General features: G+C 38.3%; 1 protein-coding gene across 1 annotated transcript in view; it reads left to right on the forward strand.

Moving 5' to 3' along the window:
• LOC117085211 (cytosolic beta-glucosidase) overlaps window positions 1-27,212 on the forward strand; it is a 122,473-nt gene that overhangs the window by 48,230 nt on the left and 47,031 nt on the right. The window contains exons 3-4 of the mRNA XM_033213893.1: window positions 6,104-6,900; window positions 7,635-7,758. Of these exons, the coding sequence (XP_033069784.1) occupies window positions 6,104-6,900; window positions 7,635-7,758 (921 nt within the window). The remainder of the gene's footprint in view (window positions 1-6,103; window positions 6,901-7,634; window positions 7,759-27,212) is intronic.

Here is a 27,212-nt window from a genome sequence, read left to right on the forward strand (position 1 = left end):
GATGGGAGGTGCGGGATCACGAGGTCAGGAGATCAAGACCCTCCTGGCCAACATGGTGAAACCCTGTCTCTACTAAAAATACAAAAATTAGCTGGGTGTGGTGGCATGTGCCTGTAATCCCAGCTACTCGGGAGGCTGAGGCAGGGGAATTGCTTGAACCAGGAAGTCATAAGTTGCAGTGAGTTGAGATTGCACTCCAGCCTGGGTGACAGAGCGAGATTCTGTCTAAAACAACAACAACAACAACAAAAAACCAAAAAAACAAAAAAAAAAAAAAAGAGAAAGAAAAGAAAAGAAACTGATGGTGTGAATGGTGTGAATCTAGAAAGGTATGAACCAAAGAAAGGTGTAAACTTGATGCATGATGGTGAGCATGAGATCAAAGTGAATTCTATGTTACTTTTTTTGTTGAAGGAGGATTCTAGATCAATTTTTCTTTTTTTTAATTTGAGACATCATTTTTGCAAGTTCCAGCCATGCCCTCTTCTAAGGGAATTCCCCTATATCTTTGTTTTATATAATCTTGCTTGACTCCGGGTCACAGCTGACGGGACAAAGGAAAGACATTTTCCCTGGGATGTATGATGAGCTGTGACCTCATGGAAAATATGGCCAAACCAGTTGAATTCTCGGTGCTACAGTTTGCTCCATTATTTTCTTCCCTCAAGGATGTTCTGAATTGAGGTACTGAGAGGCTGAGTTGGTTGGTGGTTGGCACTGGGGCACAGAAGTAGCTTTGGCAGGTGGGATGGCCATTTTGAGACAATGACAGATTGAGTGTGTAAAGAAAACTGGTTCTTTCTTAAGTATATATTTTTTGGTTTTGTCTCTGCTGCTCGAATCAGAAGGGAAAGCTGTTTCTGAAAGAAGAAAAGAAATGGAGCAGATGTGTTGAGAGAAGCTGGGATGGAAGAGATCAGTTTTCCCTGAGAAGCAAAGATTTTCTCATCTCCCAACTTCAATTCTTTTGACTTCCACTTACCGTTATTTTCTGTCATTGAGTCCCCGATCTATTTCTGTCATTTAAAATAATGTCCGCTGCATCTATATCTACTACCCAATTGCCCCCAATGCCACCTTTGTATTTGAGTTCATCTGGGTTGGTTGGTTTTTCTTATATCCAAAAGACCTCTACCTCAAATATGTTTCATATTTTCTAAGATCAAATACCCAGAAATGAGCTTAATTAAAACAGAGAAGATAATACTGACTATGAAAGAAAACTATAGAAGTTTTAATCCTTAAAATGATCAATTCTGTCCTAACTACCCAGAAGCAGAACGGGATCCAAGTGACCTCTCAAAGTTTCAGAATCCCTAGATTGGTAACAGGTGATCATTTTAAAAATACACATTTATTCAGATAATTTGTTTATCAGTGACTTACACCATTCTGAAAAACAAAGTTAAGTAACCCTTTGACAAATTTATTCTCATTCAATACTCACATGCTCCTAAGGTAGCAGTATTAACATTCCCATTTTACAGATAGGATACTGAAGTGTAGAGAGACCAAGTGACTTGTCCAAGATCCTTTGACTGAGTTTTCTGGGTCTGGGGCTCTCCTCTTAAAAATCCCACTCTGGTGGGGCACGGTGGCTCAAGCCTATAATCCTAGCACTTTGGGAGGCCGAGGTGGGTGGATCACGAGGTCAGGAGATGGAGACCATCTGGCTAACACAGTGAAACCCCATCTCTACTAATAATACAAAAAATTAGCTGGGCGTGGTGGCGGGCACCTATAGTCCCAGCTACTCGGGAGGCTGAGGCAGGAGAATGGCGTGAACCTGGGAGGCAGAGTTCGCAGTGAGCTGAGATCGTGCCACTGCACTCCAGCCTGGGAGACAGAGAGAGATTCTGTCTCAAAAAAACAAACAAACAAACAAACAAAAAAAACAAAAACAAAAACCAAAAAACAATCCCACTCCATTTCATGGAAAAGTTTCATTACAACATTCTGTGTGATCGAGAAGTAAAGTGCTTAATTCTGGGATGGTGAATATTAATTATGCAATGCTCTGTTTCTCTGTTGTGCTGATGTGTGAGAAAAAAATTTCTTAAAATGTACTTATCTTCATTTCAACGGACGGTTATCATGTGGTTTGAATTACATTGATTGTCCATCATTAATGACTTCTCCACAAAGGGGGGAAAAAGGAATTTGATATTGTGATCAGGTCTGAAGTAGGTGACCATGAAGGCTGGTAAAATAGAGTCACATGTTTCTGGTACAGGAACATTAGTAAACATGAGAAGTGGGATGTCATAGTGAGAACAGCTTAGTCTTTATAGTGAGACAGACTGGGATTAAATGTGGGCCACGCCATTTGTCAGCACTGAGACTCTCTGAATCTCAGTTTTCTCATTTTTAAACGGGAATAAAAACACCCATCTCTAAAGCTTAGTGCTTGGATTTGGCAAAATGCATGACATCTGGTACATATAGTACGAGTTCAATAGATGAAAGCCAATATTATTTTCATGTTCAAAGTCAATGGTAAGGGTTGTCTATGAAAACCCTCTCACATACCAATACCCAGATTATTTTATCATATTATCTTTAGATATCTCATTTACAAATGTAGAAATGTGGGTTTACAGGGGCACAGGGGTGAGATGGTGAAATACTCTTTCATTGAGAGAAAAAAGGAAAGTTTATAAAATTTCATGAGTACATTAGTTTTTACTGCTACTATAACAAATGACCACATATTAGCTTCTTAAAACAACACAAATTCATTGCCTTAGAGTTCTGTAAGTAAGAAGTCTGACATGGGTGTCTGTGAGGCTGAAATCAAGATACCTGTAGGGCTGTTTCTTTCTGAGGGATCTTTGGAACAGTCTGTCTCTTGGTGCATTCAGGTTGGCAGAATTCAGTTCCTTGTGACTGTAGAACTGAAGTCTTTATTACCTTTCTGGCTATCAGCTAAGGACTGTTCTCAGCTTCCGAAGGCCATCTGCATTCCTTGGCTCATGGTCCCCTGCCTCTATTTTCTTTTCTTTTCCTTTTTTTTTTTTTTTTTTTTTTTTTAATGAGACAGAGCCTCACACTGTTGCCCAGGCTGGAGTGCAGTGGCCCAATCTCGGCTCATTGCAAGCTCCACTTCCCAGGTTCAAGTGATTTTCCTGCCTCAACCTCCCGAGTAGCTGGGACTACAGGCACGCACCACTACACCCAGCTAATTCTTGTATTTTTTTTAGAGACAGGGTTTCACCATGTTGGTCAGGCTTGTCTCAAACCCCTGACCTCATGATCCACATGCCTCTGCCTCCCAAAGTGCTGGGATTACAGGCATGAGCCACCGCGTTCGGTCCCCTTCTTCCATTTTTAAAGCCAGCAATAGTGGGTTGAGTTTCTCTCAAGCTGCCAGTTCTCCTCTTCTTCCATTGTTGTGTCTCTCTGACCCACTGTTCTGTCTTACTCTTCCACTTCTGAAAACTCATGTCATTATATTGTTTCCACCTGGACACTCTAGAAAACTCTTCCCAATTCAAAGTTCATACCTTAATTGCATCTGCCAAGTCCCTTTTGCCGTGGAAGGTAACATGTTCACCGGTTTCATGGATTAGAGAATGGACAACTTTGGGGGGAGGATGAGTTTTTCTGCTACCAAGTGAGAAATAGCACAGAACTGTGTCTTCCAAATATGGAGTTGTTATGCATGATTCACAGTACATTCCAGTTTGCAAAATAAATGAGCTGGTGTCAAAAATACCCACTTACCCAGACAGAGAGAAAACACATGATTGTGCATAATTTGGCTTCTGCTTACCTTGCTCATCTCTCACCATTCTTATTCCTCTTTTGATACACTCTCCTTATACTGAACTTTTTATTCCCAGAAAGAGAGTCAATAGACAAACACTGGCCAGGTCATATCTGATAATAAAACTCTGACTGACAAAGGAAACCCAGAAAGTCAAACCACAGCCTCTGCAGCAAGCAGCCCAGAATAGTCACAGTGTGGTCAACTGATACCTTCTCTATTTTCAACCGCCTGCTCCCTGCTTCCAATTCAGGAGCAACCAGAGAAAACCAAATGTGCTCCCCAAACTAATCACAAAGGATGCCCTGCTTCTAGTTAGTGCTCCAACGCCTCCCAAGGCCAACAACTTTTAATCAGGGCACACCCAAGGGTTCTCTTTTTTCCACTCTAAAGCTTTTCCTCTGTCCTGACTGTATTTGAATACCTGCCAAATGCAAGTATTGGTGGCCGACTCTCTTGATATAGCAAACTCTAAGTAAATAGTCTGTTTTTCTCGTTTGAGTGGTCTTTATTTTAACATTTCCTTTGTGTTTCTTTGCTTCCTCTTTTTCTCTTCCTTGATCACATTTTTCTCCTCACTTTAAGTGATTAACCTGTATTCATATTTTAAATATCAGCTTAGGTGTCACTAATAACAATAATAATTACTATTTTGGTGATCGCTAACCTGTACTGAGCCCTGACCATATGCCAAGAACTGTTCTTAACATGTTTATCTACTCATTAAACTCTCACAACAATTAATTGAAGAAGGTTTCTATTATAATCCATATTTCTCATACAGGAAAAGATAATTCAGAGAGATTAAGGATCTTGCCCAAGGTTGCAGAGCTAGTAGGTGAAAGAGTTAGTACTGAATTTAGGTGGTCTGGCACCATAATTAACTCTTGAAACAATTATGCTACATTGATTTCAGAATATTTTCAAATACCTTGAGTTTAGGATGGATATCTCTTTTCATAAATTAAATAGAACTCTGTACTTGTCCCTTAAATAGGAAGGACTCTGTACTTTATCTGTACTACCTTTTGTAGATAAAAAACAGGACTCTGTACTTTATCTACTACTCTATTGTAATTGTTTATGAATTTCTCTGTAGTCTCTGCTAATAAGCTCCCTGAGAACAAGGGTGGTATTTGTTTTGCTTATGTTTGTATGTCAAGCATATAGTAGTTTCTCTATCAATGTGTATTAACGGAATTAAACAAATGATCGAATGAATGAAATACATACAAAAGTATGTTGTTATTTTTAAAAATGAAGGCTCCTAGGTTAAGAAAAAAGAAAGGGACCTTTTCCTTAGGCAAACTTTCAATGCAACACACTTCTACATATGACTTCATAATCTTTATCCAGGAAACAACTTCTTAAAACAGGGCAGCTTCTCTTGTCTAAGCTTAGGTTGCCTCCATGTTTTTAAACATAAAACCACATGAAGTACTAACATCAGCCTCTCGAGAAAGCCTGTTCCAAGCTAAGCATCATCATTAAGCTAGATTCAGTGAATTCTAGACATAAATTCTGAGCCAGGCCATGTTCAATTTAGAAACGTTTTTCAGAACTCGGTAGCAAGCCTAAAAACTCTCTCTTACACACTTGCAGTCCTGGAAAAATCAGATGACAGCCAGAGGTGGCTGTGTATCCCCATGAACTATGTTAAGGTTTTAGAGCAAACCTCCAACCGGGTACTCTTAATGTCACAAACCTCTGGCTGTCTGCCCTTGTAACCCAGATTCTGGGGCCGATGCTGGGCTCTAGTTCATTCTCAGTAGGTCTGTTTTCCTAGACTTGTGAGACTAATAGACCTGGAAAAGCATTAAGGCAGTCATCTGGATCAATTCCTTTACTTTATACTTAATACCATTGGATCCATGCATTTATTAAACAAATATTTATTAACCTCTAAATTTCTGGTACTGTCCCAGGATTTGGAGATCCAGAGGTGAATTAAACAAGCCCCCTGCTATCATGGGGCTTGTATTCTAGTGGGGCTAAGGGACAAAAATGAGCATACGTAGAAATGCATGAAATCATTTGAATAAGTATGAAAATAACACAAAGTTAGATAACAGCGATCTGCCTAAATGTATCCATTTTAATACATTTATCTTTCAATCATGTCACCCCATTAAACTCCTACTTCTTGATCAACTACTCTTCTTTGGAATTCTCAGTATTTCCTCTCAGTCTGTCATTGATTATATTGAGGAAGTAATAAAACTTGTTTTGAATAAAAGTCATTCAGAAAATTATTTGATCTTCTCCCTTTTTAAAATTTTATTGCCAATATACTACAAATAACTTTTCTTCTTTGAACACTTTCTTTTTTCCTCCTAGGAATTGATTATTACAACAAGATCATTGATGATTTGTTAAAAAATGGGGTTACTCCCATCGTGACACTCTACCACTTTGATTTGCCTCAGGCTTTAGAAGACCAAGGAGGTTGGTTGTCAGAGTCTATCATTGAATCCTTTGACAAATATGCTCAGTTTTGCTTCAGTACCTTTGGGGATCGTGTCAAGCAATGGATCACCATAAATGAAGCTAATGTTCTTTCTGTGATGGCATATGACTTAGGTATGTTTCCTCCGGGTATCCCTCACTGTGGAACTGGAGGTTATCAGGCAGCTCATAATTTGATTAAGGCTCATGCCAGATCCTGGCACAGCTATGATTCCCTGTTTCGAAAAGAAGAGAAAGGTATGGTGTCCCTATCACTTTTTGCGGTCTGGTTGGAACCCACAGATCCCAACTCAGTGTCTGACCAGGAAGCTGCTAAAAGAGCCATCAAATTCCATCTGGATTTCTTTGCTAAACCCATATTCATCGATGGTGATTATCCTGAAGTTGTCAAGTCTCAGATTGCCTCCATGAGTCAAAAGCAAGGCTATTCATCATCGAGGCTTCCAGAATTCACTGAAGAAGAGAAGAAAATGATCAAAGGCACTGCTGATTTTTTTGCTGTGCAATATTATACAACTCGCTTAATCAAATACCGGGAGAACAAGAAAGGAGAATTAGGTATTCTTCAGGATGCGGAAATTGAATTTTTTCCAGATCCGTCTTGGAAAAATGTGGATTGGATTTATGTGGTACCATGGGGAGTACGTAAACTACTGATGTATATTAAGGTAAATGCATGATTTTTTGTGTGTCCATGTACACCCAAATATGTGAAGGTGGGCGAGACAGGCATATGTATATGTATATATGGACCTGAAAAAGAATTACTTTAGGTAATAGCATATACATTTGCTGGCCTGGGAAGATCTGATTAGGATTTGAGCTGATGGGGGGTAACTAGCTGGTAAAGGTTTCAAAAGCAGTGGTCAAAGTCTAGGATTTGTTGTTAAAGTTAGCTGTGGCTATAGAAGTAGTTTGGATGTATTTTTCAATCTGGTGTCACAACTATGATTATAAAAGACATTTTAAGGATTGAAAGAGCTGGATCCTTTTTTTGATTCTCAACTATATTGGATGACATCCAGTTAGCTAAAATTAAAATTTCAAGTACAGGTTTTCAGAACCCCTCCTGTGGGGGATGTCAAATGTAGCTGCTGGCAGGACTGAGGGGTTAAGGAGCAGTGACAGTCAACAGATGCTGATGGAAGAAAGATATTTCTGTCTTCTCATTATAATGAGAGTCATTTGACTGTCTTCATGGACATTTGCACAGTTTTGTGTTTCCATTGTTAGTTATAAAAGGTCAATGCATGGAAAATTAAGTTAATAGGGTCAGTGCAATTTGATGAAAACTAGTTTTGGGATTGTAGCTTACAGAAGATAGAGGGTAATGTACCTGATTTTATGAGCTTTCTTTTTTAAAACATCTGTTTGGAATAAAATTTCTGTTCTCTTTTTCTAGGATACATATAATAACCCTGTAATTTATATCACTGAGAATGGGTTTCCCCAGAGTGACCCAGTGCCTCTTGATGACACTCAACGCTGGGAGCATTTCAGACAGACATTTCAGGAACTGTTCAAAGGTACCATTTGAAATGATGAGAGATCAATTGTGCAAACTTAATATAATTTTCCCATTTGCTTATTTGCATTCAGCAAAGACCAATAATTTTTGAAAGGTGAAATCCATGTAAATCAATGTAAAGCCATATAATTAGGAGAGGGGGGAAAAGTAGGAAAGGGGAAGTGGAGGATTTTGGCCTAGCTACAACCTCCTGAAATTGAATCAAGTAAAAAGTGACTGTCTTCAGCATTTTGTGACTCCCGAGTGAAGGTGACAAGAACAGAAGGAGTGGTGGCTGTTGGGAGAGAACATCAGTTATTACAAAAAAGATTAGCACTGATCAACTATAACATGCTTATTTGCATATTTTAATATCCCAACTACCAAAAAAAATGAGATGACAGGATTTTTAAAGAACCCAAATTAAGCATCTGTGCAATAAACTTAAAAATGGCACAAAAAAAGTTCTCCATCAATGTGTGTTGCATTTAAGCTGTAACCAAGCAGCCCAGTTAGACACATTTTTATTGTCGTATGGAAAATGTGAGTTGTGTTTTAAGATAATGTTGTTATTTTGGTACCTCTTTTCCCTCCATGGAATTCTTTACATATGAATTCTTATCATATTTGAAAACAGTCATGAAGGAATAATCTTTAATTGGTAACACAGATTTCTAGGCCAGTTAGCACCTCCTCTCCCATTATTTGTTGCTTCTTCCTTTTTTTTTTGAGATGGAGTTTCGCTCTGTCGCCCAGGCTGGAGTGCAGTGGTGCTATCTCGGCTCACTGCAAGCTCTGCCTCCTGGGTTCAAGCCATTCTTCTGCCTCAGCCTCCTAAGTAGCTAGGACTACAGGCTTCTGCCACCATGCCAGGCTAATTTTTTGTATTTTAACTAGAGATGGGGTTTCACCGTGTTAGCCAGGATGGTCTTGATCTCCTGACCTCGTAATCCACCAGCTTCGGCCTCCCAAAGTGCTGGGATTATGGACATGAGCCACTGTGTCCAGCCAATTCCTCCTCCTTAAAAAGGAATCATGTCATAGCAACAAAATCCAATGTAAAATAAGACTTTAAATTTCCTTTTTTAAAAAAACCACGATAGCCACACTTAATTTTTATCATTCTGTTTGAGAGGTTCCGACATTATTCTTTCTAAAATTATTCAGTATTACACTGGTAATAACCAGAAGGAATTCTGGAAAGTGACACAAAGTGGTCTTTTTCCAAAATTTGAAATTTATTGACTGGATCCTTCACTCAGGCCTGGAGTTTATTGGCAGAGAGCAATTGGATTCTTGCAATTTGACCCAAGTGAAGAAATTATTTTGTATTACACACAAAATAGATTATTCCGGGTGGGAGTTCATCTTCTGATAAGAGGGGGAAATCTGTCGTTGTCTGAGATTCCTCTCCACTTCTCCCTGTAGATGGGTCCTATTCATAGTTTGTCTATTGAGATTCCCAGGCTTTATCCTGAAGAACAAATAGGCTAGTTGCTATGATTTATGGATGGCTACAGGGAACACAAATGACTTGCCTAAAATTGCTCTGTGTATTTTTGGGAAAAGAGAGATAAAGAGAAATTGCTTTTTTTTTTTTTTTTTTCCATTCCCAGCCTGGTCCTCTGTTCAGCGCGAATCATATAGACGCATTTCATTGTTTTTTCAAATAGTTTCAAGTGCTTTACATCATCCTTTAGATCTTTAATGCTAAACACTTAATGATCGACCCCAAACTAAGGTGATTTAAGGATAGAAAAGTAACAGAAGGTAAGATTGAAAAATGAGAAAAGATTTGGGTTTCTAAGAGACAGGAGAGAATAGGGTTAGGACAAAAAAATAAGTTTTCCAATTTGTTGAACTTCTAATTTGTCTTCAGATTACTTGATGAGAAGTTTATTAGGCATATAAAATATTTACTATCTACAGCATCTATGTTCTCTTTTGAATCTTAACAGTAGGCTAGCTATATTCACTGTAATAGACACATACTATTTTTGTTTTGTCGTTTTAAAAACGTGTAGACTTAAGTCTGTAATCCCAGCACTTTGGGAGGCCGAGACGGGCGGATCACGAGGTCAGGAGATCGAGACCATCCTGGCTAATACGGTGAAACCCCGTCTCTACTAAAAATACAAAAAAAAAACTAGCCGGGCGAGGTGGCGGGTGCCTGTAGTCCCAGCTACTTGGGAGGCTGAGGCAGGAGAATGGCGGAAACCCAGGAGGCGGAGCTTGCAGTGAGCTGAGATCTGGCCACTGCACTCCAGTCCGGCGACAGAGCGAGACTCCGCCTCAAAAAAAAAAAAAAAAAAAAAAAAAAAAAAAAAAAAAAACGTGTAGACTTTTTAAATGTGTAGAAATGTATATATTGAGAAGAAAAACATATGCATAAATGTATTTATTCTGGACTGGGTATAGTGGTGTGGTAACTGGTTTTTTTTTTTTTTTTTTTGAGACAGAATCTTACTCTGTCACCCAGGCTGGAGTACAGTGGCGCAATCTTGGCTCACTGAAAGCTCCGCCTCCCAGGTTCACGCCATTCTCCTGCCTCAGTCTCCTGAGTAGCTGGGACTACAGGTGCCCACTACCATGCCTGGCTAATTTTTTTGTATTTTTAGTAGAGACGGGGCTTCTTCATGGCCAGGATGGTCTCGATCTCCTGACCTCATGATCTACCCGCCTCGGCCTCCCAAAGTGTTGGGATTACAGGCGTGAGCCACCACGCCAGGCCGTGGTGTGGTAACCTTTTTATGTATTCTCGTAGTGGACACCAATTATTTCTGCTGTGGTGCAAGTCTCTTTCCCCTTTCCTCTATAAAATATTCACCTCCCCATCTACTTGCTTACCACAGGGACATCCATGCAAGTGGAATACAATCCTCCTCCTTGAGCAGATAATTGACTGGTCCAAAATAGGCACAGGACGTGAGCTGGGACAATTTCAGTTCTTCCCTGGGACTTAGAATGTGGACCAATTAGTTTCTTAATCTCTTGGACTGGGTTGGGTGGATGTAGCTTTGTGAGCCACCGGTGGCTCGGTTCTACCCTGTAAGCTTAGGCACAGTGAGAAGGGAAGATATCCATGCATCGAAGGAAGGAAAAGTAAACATGAAGAACTTCCAAACAGTGCTGGAGCCTCTGCTTTTTGTTTTTCCTGAGATCTGTCTGCATGCAAGTTCTCGAGAGAACATTGCTTTCATCATAATAAAGTGCTCTTTGTGCTTAATCTTATTCTAATTGGGCTTCTATCTCTTGAATAAAAAGAGTTTTAATTGAAACCATCATCTCGTTTCCTTCTTAAAACCTCAAATGACCTCAAAAAGTAATGAGGTCATTACTCCTACTTTATAGATGAGGAAACTGAATTTCAAAGAGGCTACATTATTTGCTAAAGATCATAAAGTCACGAAGTAGTATTTTTTGGAACAAGGCTGAATGCATGTATATTATTATTATTATTATTGTTAACTATTTGGTGTGAGATATAATCTGTGAGTTCAGAGCTCTCTGAGTTAAAGTGTTTATTTGTCCTCCCACACAGAAACTTTTCCTTCTATTTGGTTACTTTGGGCTTGCGTGTATTCTTTCAGAGTACTTCAAGCTGTCTGTGAATGAGCTGACAGGTTCTGTGACCTTGAGCAAAGCTCAGATGTCCCATATCCTAGTTCTCATCAAAAGAGCAGAGCTGAACTTGCTAATCAGTTTTCTGAGACTCCTCCGAGGTAATGCTGATGATCTTGGTTGGCAAGAACTTTACTAGTAAGAAGCACCCTATGAGCAATTAAAAATAATAACAGGCCAAGGAAGATATTCCTGGGAAGTGCTGCAGGTGAGAACTCACCAAAACCCAGGGAGTCAGATGGATGATGGTTCTGTGATTCCCGCGAACACAGCCTTTCCTCCAACATCACACATACGGACAGGCACACAATGACACTGTAGATGGATCAATGGGTCCGCTTGGAGGTCTTCCTGATCTCTTCAGGTCGATTTCCACAGCTATTAATCGAGCATTAAAAGGTATGCTAATGTTTCTGTTTCCTTTTGGGATATGAGAAAAGAAAAAGAGAAAAAAATATCATTTTAGAATAAAAAGAGAAATCAGCTAGTGCCTTTTAAATCTTTGCATTGTTTAATCGTATGAAACACCTTTAAATAGGTTATATTTTAATTAATGTAGATGCAGGTAAGAGTAAAGGATGCCCAAAACTTGAAATAACATATAACTAGATTTGCATTCTAGATCTGCAAATTATTCAGTAAGGGCCTTTACCAAATCGCTCAAATCCTCAGTTTGTTTATCTATAAAAATGGGGATAATGTTTTCATTTTTTTTCTGGCAGGGTTGTTATATCGAGATTCCATTTCATGAGCTAATGTGTAAAATTCCCTTATCAACTGCCTGATCCATAGTAGCACCTTAGCCAATAGTAACAATTATTATTATTACAAAATGTGCACTCTTAAAAACATATCAATTACCTCAAAGTTATTCTCCTTGTTATTAAAAAGATGCCATTCCAAGACTCGTTATCTTTCTATCGCCCCACAAATTACAGCAGACTATTTCCCCACATTTGAGTGTTTCTCTTCCTTTTTGAGGAACTTCTGGATTGGTCCTCCGGCTTTTTCTAGTGTGAATTGCATGGAGGAGAAAGCAGCACCCCATTCATTGTTTCCCTCTGCGAGGTGACCAGATTAGGTGAAAAGTCAAATCGTTGACAGCGGAAACTGCTGTCAAGCAACTGGGAATTGTTCTGCCACATGGATCTCTGTGTAAGTTTAGGATTCAATGATGTTCAAATAGTTAAAATGTTCTCATATCATAGGAATTTTTATTATATTCATAACATTTATGCCACTCCTCGATACTCTAGAGCCAATGGGCAATTTTGGCTTCATATGTAGATGCACACAAATGGATATCTCTCTAGTCTAAATGCTTTCATGGAGATGAGGAAGGATGGGGAGCCAGGGGCCATTGCTCCAATGGCCGATACCGTTCCCATCACCTAAATTCTCTTGAAAGGGGATCTGAGCGGTGCTCAACCTGTCTCTCATACCTACCCAGCCCATGTGTGCTTTTAGCCTGGCTTGTGATCCTTCTTCCACCTGGAATGCCATACTGTTTGCTTTCTTCCTGGCCCAGTTTTGTTTGAAGCAGATGAGCATGCTTGAAGTCGGAGAAAACATGGGTTTGAGACCATGGTTCTGCCCATTATGAGCCCAAAACCTTTGGGAAAATTCTGAAGCAGGCAACCACTTCAGTCATCTAATCTCTAAAATGGGGATAATAAGAACACTGATCTTCTAAAGAGTGGTGAAAAATGAGCAAGATAATGCCTATGATGCCTAATAAAAGTCTGGCACATTTTGTAAGGATTCTGTAAATGGTGACTAATTTTTTGGGGGGGGAGTGGAGGGTGCTGTGAATTCTCTGAGAGTTGGAACTGTGTCTTTTTTTAATAATTATATCTTCAGCTCTAAGCACCGTGACTGTTAGATAGCAGTATTATACACATATTTATTGAATTTGGTTCTCTCATGGAAAGGCTAGATAGTGAATAATGAGAAATAAATGACTAAATGGTTGGGAGGCATATTTTCTGTCCCTGAAGAAATATACCCCACACATTAAAAAAAAAAATGCAGCCTTCTGAAAAGTTTCTGAGCCAGTCCAACTTTCCAGGCAGATCCATGCCTGAGTTAGCACAGCAGTAGATGATTGCAGAGAAGGTTTGTTAATGACCAGCTTTCAGCTTTTAATGACAAAACCCCTCAGCAAGATGTCATCGAAGTTATTGAAGACTTCACTGAAAGTGTTGAAGCTGATACATTGTAACAAGAAGGTTATAAATCTTGCAGCTTGGATATACCACCAAGACAAGATGCTGAGCACAGAATCACCCTGCTGTTGTCTGTCAGCATTCTCCCTCCCCCTACGTCTTTCCCTTCCCACGGAGAGCAGGTAAAGGAGAAATGCATCTATTTCCCAAAGTAGTGCAGACCTGGCAGCCACCTGCCTATGCCAATTTCAGATCACAGAGGCCCATTTAACTGGACAAAATGTGTTAAGCACCTGTGTTTTTCTAAATGTACATTAGACAAAAATCCTAAGCATTAGGGAAAGAACTCAAAGGTTAATACGGCGACCTTTTAGAAACACCAGCCAATTAAAAATCCATTGTAAGCTCAGAATAGAGACCCAAATTCCTGAATATAGATTCTCACTCTGTATCTATTGTTTTATTGCTTCTCAGAGGACATCTTTGTCACCTTGGCCCCTAGGAAGCAGTTCATCTCATAACTCCTGTTAAATAAAACTGTATGGCTTTGGGGCCATGTGGGGTGGGATTTGGATTGACTCAGCACCGCTAGCAAGGCTGCTCCTGGCTGCACTGGATGGCTGCTAGCCTCGAGGGGCCAGGTTAGAACACAGAGGAAGAACAAGGTTCGAAGGCTGGGCATGAGAATGGCTAGTGCTGGTGCTAGCATAGAGTGTGCAGGTTTTGTTTTTTAATTTTTTAAATTGGCAAAATTTGTATCTATTTATTGTGTACAGCATGTTGTTTTGAAACATGTGTACAATCTAAAATGCCTAAACACATGCATTACCTCACACACTATCATTTTTTTTTTCTTTTGTGGTGGGAACACTTACCATCTACTCTTTTAGTAATTTAAAAGAATATAACACATCGTTATTAATTACAATCACCATGTTGTGCAATAAATCTCTTGAATTTGTGCCTCCTATCCAACTGAAATGTTGTATCTTCTGAAACGGCATCTCGTGAATCCCCCAGACTCATAAACGAGATCATTTATGTCTACATATGCTCTGAATGCCTTAAAATGTTAGATGTTATTCTCACCATCTACTCTTTGCTTCTATGAGATCCACTTTTTTAGATTCCACATACAAGTGAGATCACGTGGTATTTGTCTTTCTGTGCCTGGTTTCTTTCACTTAACATAATGTCCTGTAAGTTCATCCGTGTTGTTGCAGATGACAGGATTTTATTCTTTTTAAGATCAAATCGTAGGACCATGCTATTTTGGTTACTGTAGCCTTGTAGCATTGTTTAAAGTTGGGTAATGTGATTTTTCCAGCCTCGCTCTTTTTGCTTAAGATTGCTTTGGCTACTCAGGCTCTTTTTTGGTTCCATATGAATTTTAGAATAATATTTTTCTAAATCTGTGAAAATGGCACTGTATTCCCCATTTTCTTTATCCATTCATCCATCGTGGACCCTTAGGTTGATCCCACATCCTGGCTATTGTGAATAATGGTGCGGTGAACATGGGAATGCAGATATCTCTTTGACATACTGATTTCATTTCCTTTGGATACATGGTAGTTTTATTTGTGGAATTTGAAAAGTCATAAAGTTAATAATTTCTTATGTTTGTGTCCCACTAGTCTACATATGTAGACCACACTTAGACTCAGATAGCCAGGGTTTACAGAGATAACCTTAAAGAGGAATATGCCATATGCCCTTCTCATTTACCACCTACTACTTCCACCCATGGCATGCTTGTCATTTGTCCTTCCTTCTCACTTGGAAGTATGGAAGAGTAGAATGCATCGAAGTAGAAAGTCTGCAGGCTTTGGAGAGGAAAGATGAACAGAGTTCTGTGTTCTAGTGGTGTACCTTTGGGTAAGTCATCATTAGTACTCTCTAAATGTCAATTTCCTCATCCGTAAAATGGGACTAATGCTAACTGCTGTTCTGCCTAACCCAAGGTCAGTTGTGAAAATAAAATGATATCATTTATATCTATATATGCTCTGAACACCTTAGACTGTTAGATGTTATTCTCATATTTGATATATGTACTTTATGCATCTGCTTAAGGACATCCATCACTCTGGTCAAAATACATTATCTGGACCTCAACATTCTCCACTACCAAGGAAAGGGGTTGGTGCTCATTATTTGGGTCTTTTCAAAATCTAGATTCTCAGATTTTATTAATTTATTTTCCTGCACATTTCTGAGCTGCTGTAACAGTACAATCAATTTAAGTGTTTTTAGAGAACATGTACTATGAACTAGTGATTAACATAGTGCATAATAAAGTCCAGAATAACATACACACAAAAATATCTATCTATCCATCTGTCTATCTACCTACCTACCTACCTATCTATCTTTGTAAGTTTATGTAAGTTTGTTGATGAGCTATTTCACCACACTTGTCTGATGAGGCACATATTGATGTGATAAGAAACCTAAACCATTTATCAGGCACATTCTCTTAGAAACATAGAACCTGGCATACCTGCTTCACAAGAACAGGTTTCATGGAGTTGCCCATGTGAGAAGCAGCTCGATCACACATCAGAGACTCTTCCCTTGTGCTTTTTAACTGGAAACCATTATCTTCTCTGTCTGTAGTATTCCAATATCTATGCTGTGCCCCAACTGATGGACATCGCTTTGGGCTTTTTAACTCAGTTTCAACTACTCTGAAGTGATAATTACTTAAGGTCTCCCACCATCTCAGGTCCAGTGAATTTTAAGAATACTATAAAGCCTTTTAAAACAAATCAGATGATTTCAAACTAACCTTTCTTTTTTTTTCCATGAAAATGTAGAGTGTAACAGTAAGCAGAAGCTCAGTTTTTGTTTTCATAACTGTGAAAAGACCAATAAGGAAAACAATTGAAGTGTAATTTATCTGAAAAAAATTAACCTTTCCAATATGAAGAGTTGGCTGAATGGAAACTAGAAAAAGGGGAAGGGGGAGAAGAGAAATAATTCAATAACGATTTTTATTATTTATTGATTTATCTATTCTTTTCTATTCCCTAGATAGCTTCAGGGAGGATTCAATAATGATTTTTAAAAACTGTCCCAGGAGAGAGCCATGTTGTAATATTCAAGTGATCAGAGGGGTACTGGAATTGAAGCAAGGTGAATTTCTCAGGTTTCCTCCAGAGTGTAGATGAAGTGGTCCTCGAGCATCTGTCTACATTAGCTCTTATTCCCTGATCTCCAGAATAACCTGATTACTATATTCCTCTTAGTCATCTTGGGAGTGAAAAAGCACTGCCTTTGAATACAGCCAGTAGAGTTTAATTTTAGTGTGATTCACAGGCATTGCCTGGATAACTGTGTTAAGGATTCTATTGGATAGCTATGGGCTCATGGAAAGAATCCAAAGAAGTAGATGGTCAAGTGCTATCTATTTCTGCTCAGGAAACCTAACATGAGTTTTCCCATGCTTGGAAAGAGATATTCCTCATTGTAAATTAATACATTGACATTAGGTTTTGTAAATAAAAATCTTGTTCATTAGTAGGGATTAGCTCTGGGTGCAGTGAAAAAAAAATGAAATTGTGGATTTGCTATGCTGATTATCAGACCTTAGGCAATGCTGATCTCACCAGTTCTATAACCTTTCTCTCTGTAGTCTTCTCATCTTACCTTTTTAGAGCTTCAATGTTGCTTATATTGGTCAGTTGCTCTACAGTGATATAAATATTGTTCCTGCCAACTTTCACAGACTCCTGTTTGTGTGAATTACTTGTTCACTATCTCCTATCTTATTTTTTTCAATAGTGAGCCTGATGCTATGTAGACAAAAGTAAGCAATATTGTGATTAAAAACATTAAAAATTGATGCCATGACCACTGCATGGACTTCTAACAGCGACGTTGTAACAAATACTTGTTGAGTAAGACAATTGAATATATGAAACTTGAGAGACACTTTGATTCTTGAAGACAGTATCCATGATAATCTTTGAAAAAAAAAGAAGAGCATTTTCAGGAGAAAATGAAAGTTATTAAAAGGTATAAGAACTCATAGGCAGAAGAAGTGTACCTAAAGATTTTATTCACCATTTTCAAAGACAAAATTCTCACCAGAAAAAATTTTTGGAGTTTTGAGCAATATAGTCAGCATTCAATAAGTGCTCAGTAAATGTTCAATAACTGGCAAGGAGATTGAGCTTAGATTAGCAGAAAAACTGAATTACTTCTGGGAATTTCAATGAAATATTAGACTTATACCACCATTGTGCTTTTTTGACTTCTAAAGAAGTGGCAGATTATTCTATTATAAACAATTTGTATGCATTGGAATATGCATGAACACTAATTATATCCTTTTGATATTAAAATTCCCTTTGGGACAACAATGTTTTAAATATACGATAGAGTTTTAAAGCTCTCATGTACAAATTCTCTTAAGTGCTCTGTGCCTCAGTTTCTTTAATTGAAAAATAACAGGGTTGAACTAGCTGATCTTTTGGGATACTGCCAGCCTAAGAATTTCGTGACCTTCTAGATAGTCCTTCTGCAGAAGTATGTCACAGATCACATTTTATTAGAACTCTTGATAATTTCTTAGGCTATAAAATTTAGTCCAAGGAATTATAATTAATGGTCTTTTTTATACAAAAAAAACACCCCACCTCTCTTCATTCTTCTTATCCAGCTACTTAATTTGAAATTTAACACCTTTCTTACATGGACATAAAATTAGACCTTGCTCTTCAATGTGCTGTTTCTATTGATATTGATTCAGGTTCCAGGTAACATTTTCTTGACCTTCAATCTGAGTGTTTCCTCTTCTATTCATTCACATTGAAAATGAACCTCACCTTTCTTTGCTTGAGAAAGATTTCCCTCAGAGTTCATAGAGTCAGAAGGGCACTTCAGACTCAAGTTTAACAAAGTTACTGTAGACAGCATAAAATCTCAGAGAGGAAACTGGATGAACCAACTCATTTCAAAGCATTAGTATAAAATCCCCAGCTGAACAACTTCACAGCAGTTACAATCACCAGCAGTAAAATCACCTTTCAAAACACGATTATGGCAAGAGGCACCAAATCTATTAAATTTTAAGATAGTTAAGTATGAGCTTTTGAACTTTACCATAAATGCATAATTTAATTCAATTAGATAGCATAGTAATTTTAACTTTACTTATGTTTAACTTGAACGCTAAACTTTTATTTCTGGGCAAGATCCTGAATTAGAAGGAGGGATCATGTTGCAGCATTTCCAGAATTACAGTCTCATTAGAAGTCTGTGCAGAGACTTCACATAGGCAAGTCTGTTTTTCTATTCTGACTTTTGAGCATAGAGCTTATTCCAATCAGTACTGCTTTTACCGCAAGTTACTGTTTAGGTAGCATTTTCTTCAATACAATGAAAATATCACCCTGGTGCTAGGATGAAAATAGTTTCTTTTGGAAAGTAATTCTTAAGGCTTATCTGAAAAGGCTATGTACAGAGTTTGGGGAGAGAGGCCTGTCTCACTGAATAGGGTCATCTCATCAACAGCAAAGTATTCTGTGTGTTGAGATTAGCAATGCAACAGTATCATGGCCTGAGATTAGTTTGTGCTATCCTAAAGCTTGGCCACATTTCCCCCCTTATTTGTGAAAGTCCATTATAGGAATCACTGCCTGCTTTAAAAATAAGTGGAACTACTGTGGGTGGAGGAAGAAAAGGCATTTGAACCTTGAAGAATTTTAATTGGTGCTAGTGAGTGAAGGTGAACAAGAAGCCATTGATGTTTCAGGTGAAAACATTAATGAGTGGAGACTAAACAATAGATAATAGGAGTAGAGTAGGAGGAGGAATGTTTAACATTTGCTGATGAAATAACCTTTTTTACTCTCCTGGCAACAAGTAGAATTCATTTCTTTAATATTTAGACACAACCCAAAGTTTTAAATAATTTTAAATGACCATATTCTTTTATGAGTAATAGTCAAGTCAAATATGTTTCATAGTTGAAAATGAGCAGAATAATAAAAAATTAGATCAGCACATAAAATATGAGTAAATGAGTCTATTTTAAGTGTATACATTTATTAGTAGATCATTTTTATGTGGTTGAGGCTCTGTGGATTTAGTCCCTTAAAACATTTTTTTTCCCAGAGATGTTCAGGATATGTTATTGATACTCCGAATGAGCAGTTGGCCTTAAAAAAAAAGGAAGCTTCAAAAATATTTCATGCCCCAAGTTTGCTGCCCTCATGAATAGACGGTAACAATGTCAAGAATGGTTCAGAAAAAAATCCCTTAGCACTCCTAGAAAAACAAATAGCTTGACCCATTGCTTGTGTACAAGTTTTGTATAGTCAGGCAGAGAACTTCATTATGAATACTCTTAGGCCACAAGGTTTTGCTTGTTTGACATAGTGAAAGAGCGTATTCTTTGATTGATTGATTGATTGATTGACTGATTGATTTAGATAGATTCAGCGGATACATATGCAGGATGCACATGGATATATTGTATAATGGCAAGATTTGGGCTTCTTGTGTACCCATCACCCAAACAGTGAACATTATACCTAATAGGTAATTTTCAACCTTCATCCATCCTCCAACTCTCCCCACTTTAGTGTCTAGTGTCTGACTGTCTAGTGTCTATTTAATTTCCTTCTGTACATCCATGTGTACCATTAGTTTCCACTTATAAGTAAAGACATACAACATTTAATTTTCTGTTTCAGAGTGATTTCTCTTAGGAGAATGGCCTTCAGCTTCATCTCTGTTGCTGCAAAAGACATGGTTTCAGAAAGAGTACATTCTTTAAAGACAGATCCATGTTCAAAATCTGGCTCTGATACTCTTTCACGTTGTGAACCTTGGGCAAGTTATTCTATCTCTATGAATATCAGTTCATCATCTCTGAAAATGTATTTTTGGTGCAGATTAATGGCGTACTTCATATCCTAGAGAAATGCCTACCACATAAATCCTCCAAATGATAACTATTGCAGTGAATTCTTTGTTATCAGCATCCAGTAACCAGGATTTTGGAAAAACTGTGACTTTCTGCGCAGTCATCAAGCACTGATAATTTATGCTTCTCTTAATGACCCCAGAATGCATTCTGAATAATTAGAGAAAGATTAAATTATAATCAGTTTAGTTTCAGTGTTAAGTGTATTTTAATTTATTCTCATTCTTTAAAAATTTGTAATCCTTCTGCATGTGGCAACAATTAACAAAAAACATTTGATTAGCTGGGGCACCACATTCCCTGACTATCAAGCTAATAAAGAGTTTTTGCAGGTTGTTGGAACTCAAACTTTTCCCTGTGCATAAACTGGGCATTTGCTGGATGGAGTCTCTTCACACTGGTCTTCTATCCTTTCTCAGAGCCAGTGTGTTGACTGTTGGATATCTTAGATTTAATCTTTATGTATCCTTGAACAACAGTCTTAGAACCTATACCAGGCCCTTTTTGTGTATTATTTTGACACAGGGTCCTAGTCCTGGCCATCACTTCTGATTTGGTGCAGATGAGGACCTAAGTCTTCTACCTTTGAGGTTGTTTGTTCTTTTCCTATGGATTTCTAGAGATGAACACCTCAGCTGACTTTAATAGTCAGTCTATCGTGGTGTTTCATCAACCTCTACTCTTATCCAATCATGTTTTGGACTTGTTCTCACTAGGTTTTTTTAGGCTATATAACCTTCCTGATGAAAACTTCACTATGCATTTTATCATTTTTGTGGTTCTTTGAACTTTCCAATTTTTTTCCCCTTTGTCTTTTTCCCCCCAACACACCAATGTTATATGTTGCTGTAAAAAGTGTCTTAACACTTGATTTGTGTTAAAGGACATCTCTTCAAAAATTCATTCATATTATTGTTCCTTTGTGATCTTGATTATGGTACATTTTCAGGCAAGCAGATTGATTTTTGTCGTTTGATGGGTCAACATAGGACATAGGATTCATCAGTTCCTTTTCGTCTCCCTTATTCTGCCTTCCTTTAAATATCTGCCCTATTCCAAAGTCCCTCTATGCAACCTGACACGCTTCTTTTTCATAGTGTCCTTCACATCCCAGCTGACATCCCCAATACTTACTCAGTGAATGAAGTAAGGCAGAGACTGCTTGTTTCCCTTAAAGGGAGAGTGAGGCCAAGGGGAAAAACAGCTGATAAAGAAATAATTTTGCACACCAAGCCCAGGCCTGGTGTGAAGGGAAGATTGATTAGGATTCTCCTGTCAAAATGTAGAAGCCTTCTTTGGTCATGTGTGGATGGGTGTCCGTTGAGAATTGGAAGCCTGGGTGCCCAGCCAGGAAGCAACAATTGGCATTCTACTCTTCTGTGATTTCTCTGATATGGAGCTCACTGGGTAGCTGCAGTTCAGTTGGTCAGGCAGGTTGCCTGCTACTGCTACTGTGTATAATTTCTCCCCAAAGTGATATTTCTCATTATATAGACATATATTAAAAGTCAGCAACTCAATGGTAAAGCAGTCCTTGTTCCTCGAGCTGTGGTACACCTCTATTTGGCTACTGCAAATACGTTTAATATTTGGCAAACCATATGTATATTATTGGGCTATTTTGAATTTTCTGGGAACTATGATTTTGAGCTTTGTTGTGTTTGAATGGTCAATTGCAATGCTTTGTTAAATAGACTTCTTTAAAAAATGTGACATTTTCATAAATACAGCATAAGATAACCTAATAAAACAAATGAATTTATGTTAATAGAAAGGGTGAAAATTTCAGAACACTCACAAAATTGAGGTTAAAGTATTTACACTATCTTTCTGTATGGATACATTGTTGGTCATAGGGATGCCATATTAGGCTGGGTGTGGTGTCTCATGCCTGTAATCCCAGCACTCTGGGAGGCTGAAAGGGCTGCAGAGGGTGGCTGAGAGTTGATCACTTTAGGGAAGGAGTTTGAGACCAGCCTAGCCAATGTGGTGAAACCCTGTCTCTACTAAAAATACAAAAAATTTCCGAGGTGTGGTGGTAAGCACCAGTAATCCCAGCTGATTGGGAGGTTGAGGCATGAGAATTGCTTAAATCTGGGAGACAGAGGTTGCAGTGAGCTGAGATCACACCACTCCACTCCGGTCCGGGCAACAGAGTGAGACTTGCCTCAAAAAAAAAAAAAGGAAAAAATGCCATATTAATAACTTGTGCTGCAAAGAAGGAAACAACAGACACTGGGGTCTACTTGAGAAGAGAGTGGAGAAGGAGGGAGGGGAGAAGAAAAGATAACTATTAGGTACTGTGGTTAACACCTGGGTGATGTAATAACGTGTACAGCGAACCTCCGTGACTTGTGTTGTCGATGTAACAAACCTTCACACGTACCCTAAACCTAAAATAACAATTGAAAAAAGAGAAAACCATTTCCATGGGATTCCAAATAAACTAGCTCATGGAGTATGGACAAAAAATATGTGTTGGATGGTAGCTGAAGGCCATTTATATACCATATTCTTTAAATTTTGACATTTCGTGTGCTGGATTCTCATGAATTTTTGTAACAACATTCACTCTAAATAATTTAGTGCTTTCTTTTATTTAAGGGGTATTTTATTTTGTTAAAAAGTGTTCTTTTTGTATTTTTATTTAAAAATTTTTTTTTGGTTAACACAAACACAGTAGTTTCCCCTTAACCATAGTTTTACTTTCTGTGGTTTCAGTTACCTGGGGTCAACCACCATGCAAAAATAATCAGTGGAAAATTCCAGAAATAAGCAATTCATAAGTTTTAAATTGTTCACCATTTTGAGTAGCTTGATGAAATCTCACACAGTCCTCCTCCCTCCTCCCAGGACATGAATCCTCCTTCTATTCAGCGTACCCATGTTGTCAACGCTACCTGCCCATGAGTCACTTAGGAGTCACCTGGGTTATCAGATCTGCTGTTGCAGTATCACAGTGCTTGTGTTGAAGTAACCCTTGTTTTACTTAATAATGGGCCCAAAATGCGAGTGTAGTGATGCTGGTAAGAAAAGCATAAAGTCCTTCCTTTAAGGGAAAAAGTGAAAGTTCTCAAATTAGCAAGGAAAGAAAAAAAATTGTATGCTGACATTGCTCAGATCTACGGTAAGAATGAATCTTCTATCTGTGAAATTGTGAAGAAGGGAAAAGAAATTCATTCATAGTGTATATACATTTCGGTACTGTCCGTGATTTTAGGCATTCACTGGGGATCTTGGAACATATCCCCTGTGGCGAAGGGGAAGTACTGTACTGGAAAATCTTTGTGGTTCACAATAATCGTAGGGATGACAATTAAGAAATGTCAGTTTAAATTGTTGAGAGGTATTAATTTTTGTGAATTATTGAAGATGGACCATTTTATTAATTCAGGTTCTTGATAAAAAGAAATACCAGCTCATTAATCAGTGGTAAGGAGGGAGGTGGGAGGATGTGAATATCATAACCGTAGTTGTTGACATAAAGCTTGAACACTGGCTTGCAGCTTCCTGGCATTCAGGTCAAAAGGAATTCACCATTGGTTTATCTTTCTGATCTATGGAGACATCTTTGGGGACTCAGTTAGATACACAGAGGGAGGGAGGAAAAGCAGAGCTCCAGGACACTTCTGCTTTTATTGGTTGTGTATATTAGGAATCCATAAAAAATTTTATTTGAAAGGAAGACTCTGGTGCTAAAAAAAAAAAGGAAAATTGGAAAACCACTGAATAATAGGGATCTCATTATCAGAGGGGAAGAAACATAGTAGCTCCTTTGGGGAAATAAAGCACAACTTTCTTTCTCTTTCACTTAAAAAATGAGTTATTTCAAACACATAGAAAAATACAGGTACCCATATAACTATGGCCCAGATTTAACACATGCTAATATCTTGTCATACACATTATACATAAAACGGGAAATTAAATATTATTGGCCCAGGGGAAGTCCCTTTATATCTTTCCTGTATCTCCTTTCTGTCTTCCTTCACTTGGGCTAACTCTGATCTTGAAGTGTGTGCACTACACATTTTGCCACAAACTTATACATCCATGGCCTATCTGTATAATGCTTTCTGCATTTTACTTTTTACATAAATGGTGTCACACTATAGATATATATGTATTTTCAACATTATGTTCTTTGAGATTTATTCATATTGATCCTTTTAGCTCTGACTCATTCTTTTTAGTGGATCTATAGCATTCTGATGTATGACGAGACCACATTTATTTATCCCCTCTTCTGTTGATGGGTGTATGGGGGTCTTTCCTTTTTTTTTTTTTTTTTATTTTTATAAACAGTGCTGAGTGAATATCCTTGAGTGGCTCATAGGCTGAAAATGCATTTCTTATATGGGAGTTTATAGGGAGCCCTACTGCTAGCCCACATGATATCTCTGTACCATTAGAATGAAGGTTTCCTTCCTCAAAAATGTTACTTTTTAAGAAAATGGTTGCAAAGACTATACAAATCTACAATGACTTTATGTTAACAGTATTCTTTAAAGTTTTGATATTAAAAAAGAGCAATAGTTCTGTATGTAGGGGATGCTACTATAGAAACCTGTAAGAGTTTGGGCGAACTAATATGTTTAAGAGGTTAGAGGCTAATCTAAATAAAAGACTGTGGTTAGCCTATATAAGAGGTTTTTCTAGCTAAATGCAGGGGCTGAGGAAATTGTTTTCTTCAGAAACAGTATGTTGCAAGTAAAGCACACAAGGAAAGTGTGTAAGGCTTTTGATTTTTTCCCAGATTACAAGGCCAATGGCAGGCCCGAAGCGATGTTGTAAGAGAGACCTTATCCATCAGTTTTCCCTTTTCTAGAATACAGCCCTCAAGACTGTCTATGTAGACATGTATCCAGTGCAGGCTTCTAGCAGGCTCCATCTGCTAACACAATGAAGGCAAGTTGCCTAGGGAAGACAAATAAGCCCTTGCTCTGGGAAGGAAAGTTTGAATTGTGTCCAGAGGAGGTAGTGAGTCTCCCAGGAAGACTGACGCTCTAAGTCCCAATACACTGAAATAAGTTTGTGTTCATCAAGTTTCCATTGGACCTCACTAGATGGCTTTGCCTGGGGAGGGAAACAGCTGCACAGCAGGCAATGCAAAGTCTTCTCCACTCTTTATGAAAGTTAGTAGGGGAAAAATTCTTTCCTGCTTTGGAAATTTACTTTAGAAATTAAATTTGGAAGTACTCAAGAGTAGAAGCCTGGTGGAAATTGTTGGATATTCTTCCTAGAAGCAATTATATACATTGTAGTCATTAAAAATTTGTCTAAATTAAGATGTGGTACCATCACTCTCTGTTTATATGTGTAATACTATCTTCCATCCTGGGAATCATTGGGCATTAACATTAATATTCACAATCTAAATTATACCTAGAAGACAGGATCTAGGATGATTGTGTGTATGGAGAAGCCTATTAACTTCTGTTAATTCTTTTAAGAACCATCAGGTAGAAGACTAAAAAAATTCGTTTTATGGTGTTGTCGAGGGCGGGACTCATGCCAGTGGGGGACCATTATACGAAGACAGGTTTTAGTTCAACATTAAGACAGAACTTCCCCACAATTAGAGTGGCTGAGTAAGAGAATGAGTGTCCTCAGGAGATCATTAGAGGCCTGTCAATAGATGGCAGAAAAGCAGATGCCAGATTCCCATCTGCCGAAGATGCTGTTGGGAGCATGTCTGCTCCATGTGGGAGGGTCATTCCACAAGTGCGTGAAATCACCTGCTATTTATTAAGTACCTACCGCGCACTTGCATTCAGTGGGGATAGGGAATGTTGCAGGCACAGCTGCTGTCTGGATGTGATCATCTTCCAATCCTAAATTCTGTGAATCCCAGGGAGTTTTAGCCAGGGCCCTGATGAAATTTTCACAAATTCCACATTAGAGCGGTCTGAAGTAATGAGGTCTCACAATGCGGCTAGCCGAGTGGTAATGCTTAACCTTACTCCCAGCAGGAAGGATATGACGCAGAACACAACTTCTTAGGTAAAACCTGCTTTTGTCCCTGGATTTCAGCTTTGGCTTGGCTTTTGTGACATGAAAGATCTCAGCATATTAAAGTTAGTTTCTTTTCTCTGGTTCACTTCTCTTCTGGTCTTGAAAGTTAATGTAACTTCTGGGCTCCAGATGATGTGTGTCAGCTTTATTTAGTCAAACTCTGTCAAGATAAACATTTTTGCATTGGAATTGAATCTCTGTAATTTCCATTCATGACAAAAACATGAATTACAAAGTGGAGTCTTTATGGAATTATAACTAAATACACTTAATTCTTTAAAGTCAAGTCTGCCTCAATCACAAAGTGTTTGACTTGGAAACCTCCTTTAGTCCAGTAGAGAATATAAATAAATAAATAAATGTATGGAACAGTTTTGAGATTAGATCTGGATATTATATTACAAACCTAACATTTTCGTCTGACTTCTCTGGCCTATGCTGAAGACACGACCTTGGCTGCCTCATGGATATGGCCTCTCTGTCTTTGACACACTTTAGAAACTAGTGTGTTAGAGTCTCATTAATGTACATAATGGCTCCCGCAGTTCACTGATGCACATGCTATCACAGTGGCCTGAAGAGTTAAGGTGTCCACTCCTTAGGCTACTTAACATAACATTGAAGCCACTTTGACCCAGAGTAGACTAAAATCCCAGATATTCAATATTTGCTTTCATTAATATATTCATAAATGTACAAAATCCTTGAGTGGTCTTTTAAACTATTCCTTTGCTA

This window comes from Trachypithecus francoisi, unplaced genomic scaffold, assembly GCF_009764315.1.
Source record: "Trachypithecus francoisi isolate TF-2019V2 unplaced genomic scaffold, Tfra_2.0 Lachesis_group1, whole genome shotgun sequence".
Classification (NCBI taxonomy): domain Eukaryota; kingdom Metazoa; phylum Chordata; class Mammalia; order Primates; family Cercopithecidae; genus Trachypithecus; species Trachypithecus francoisi.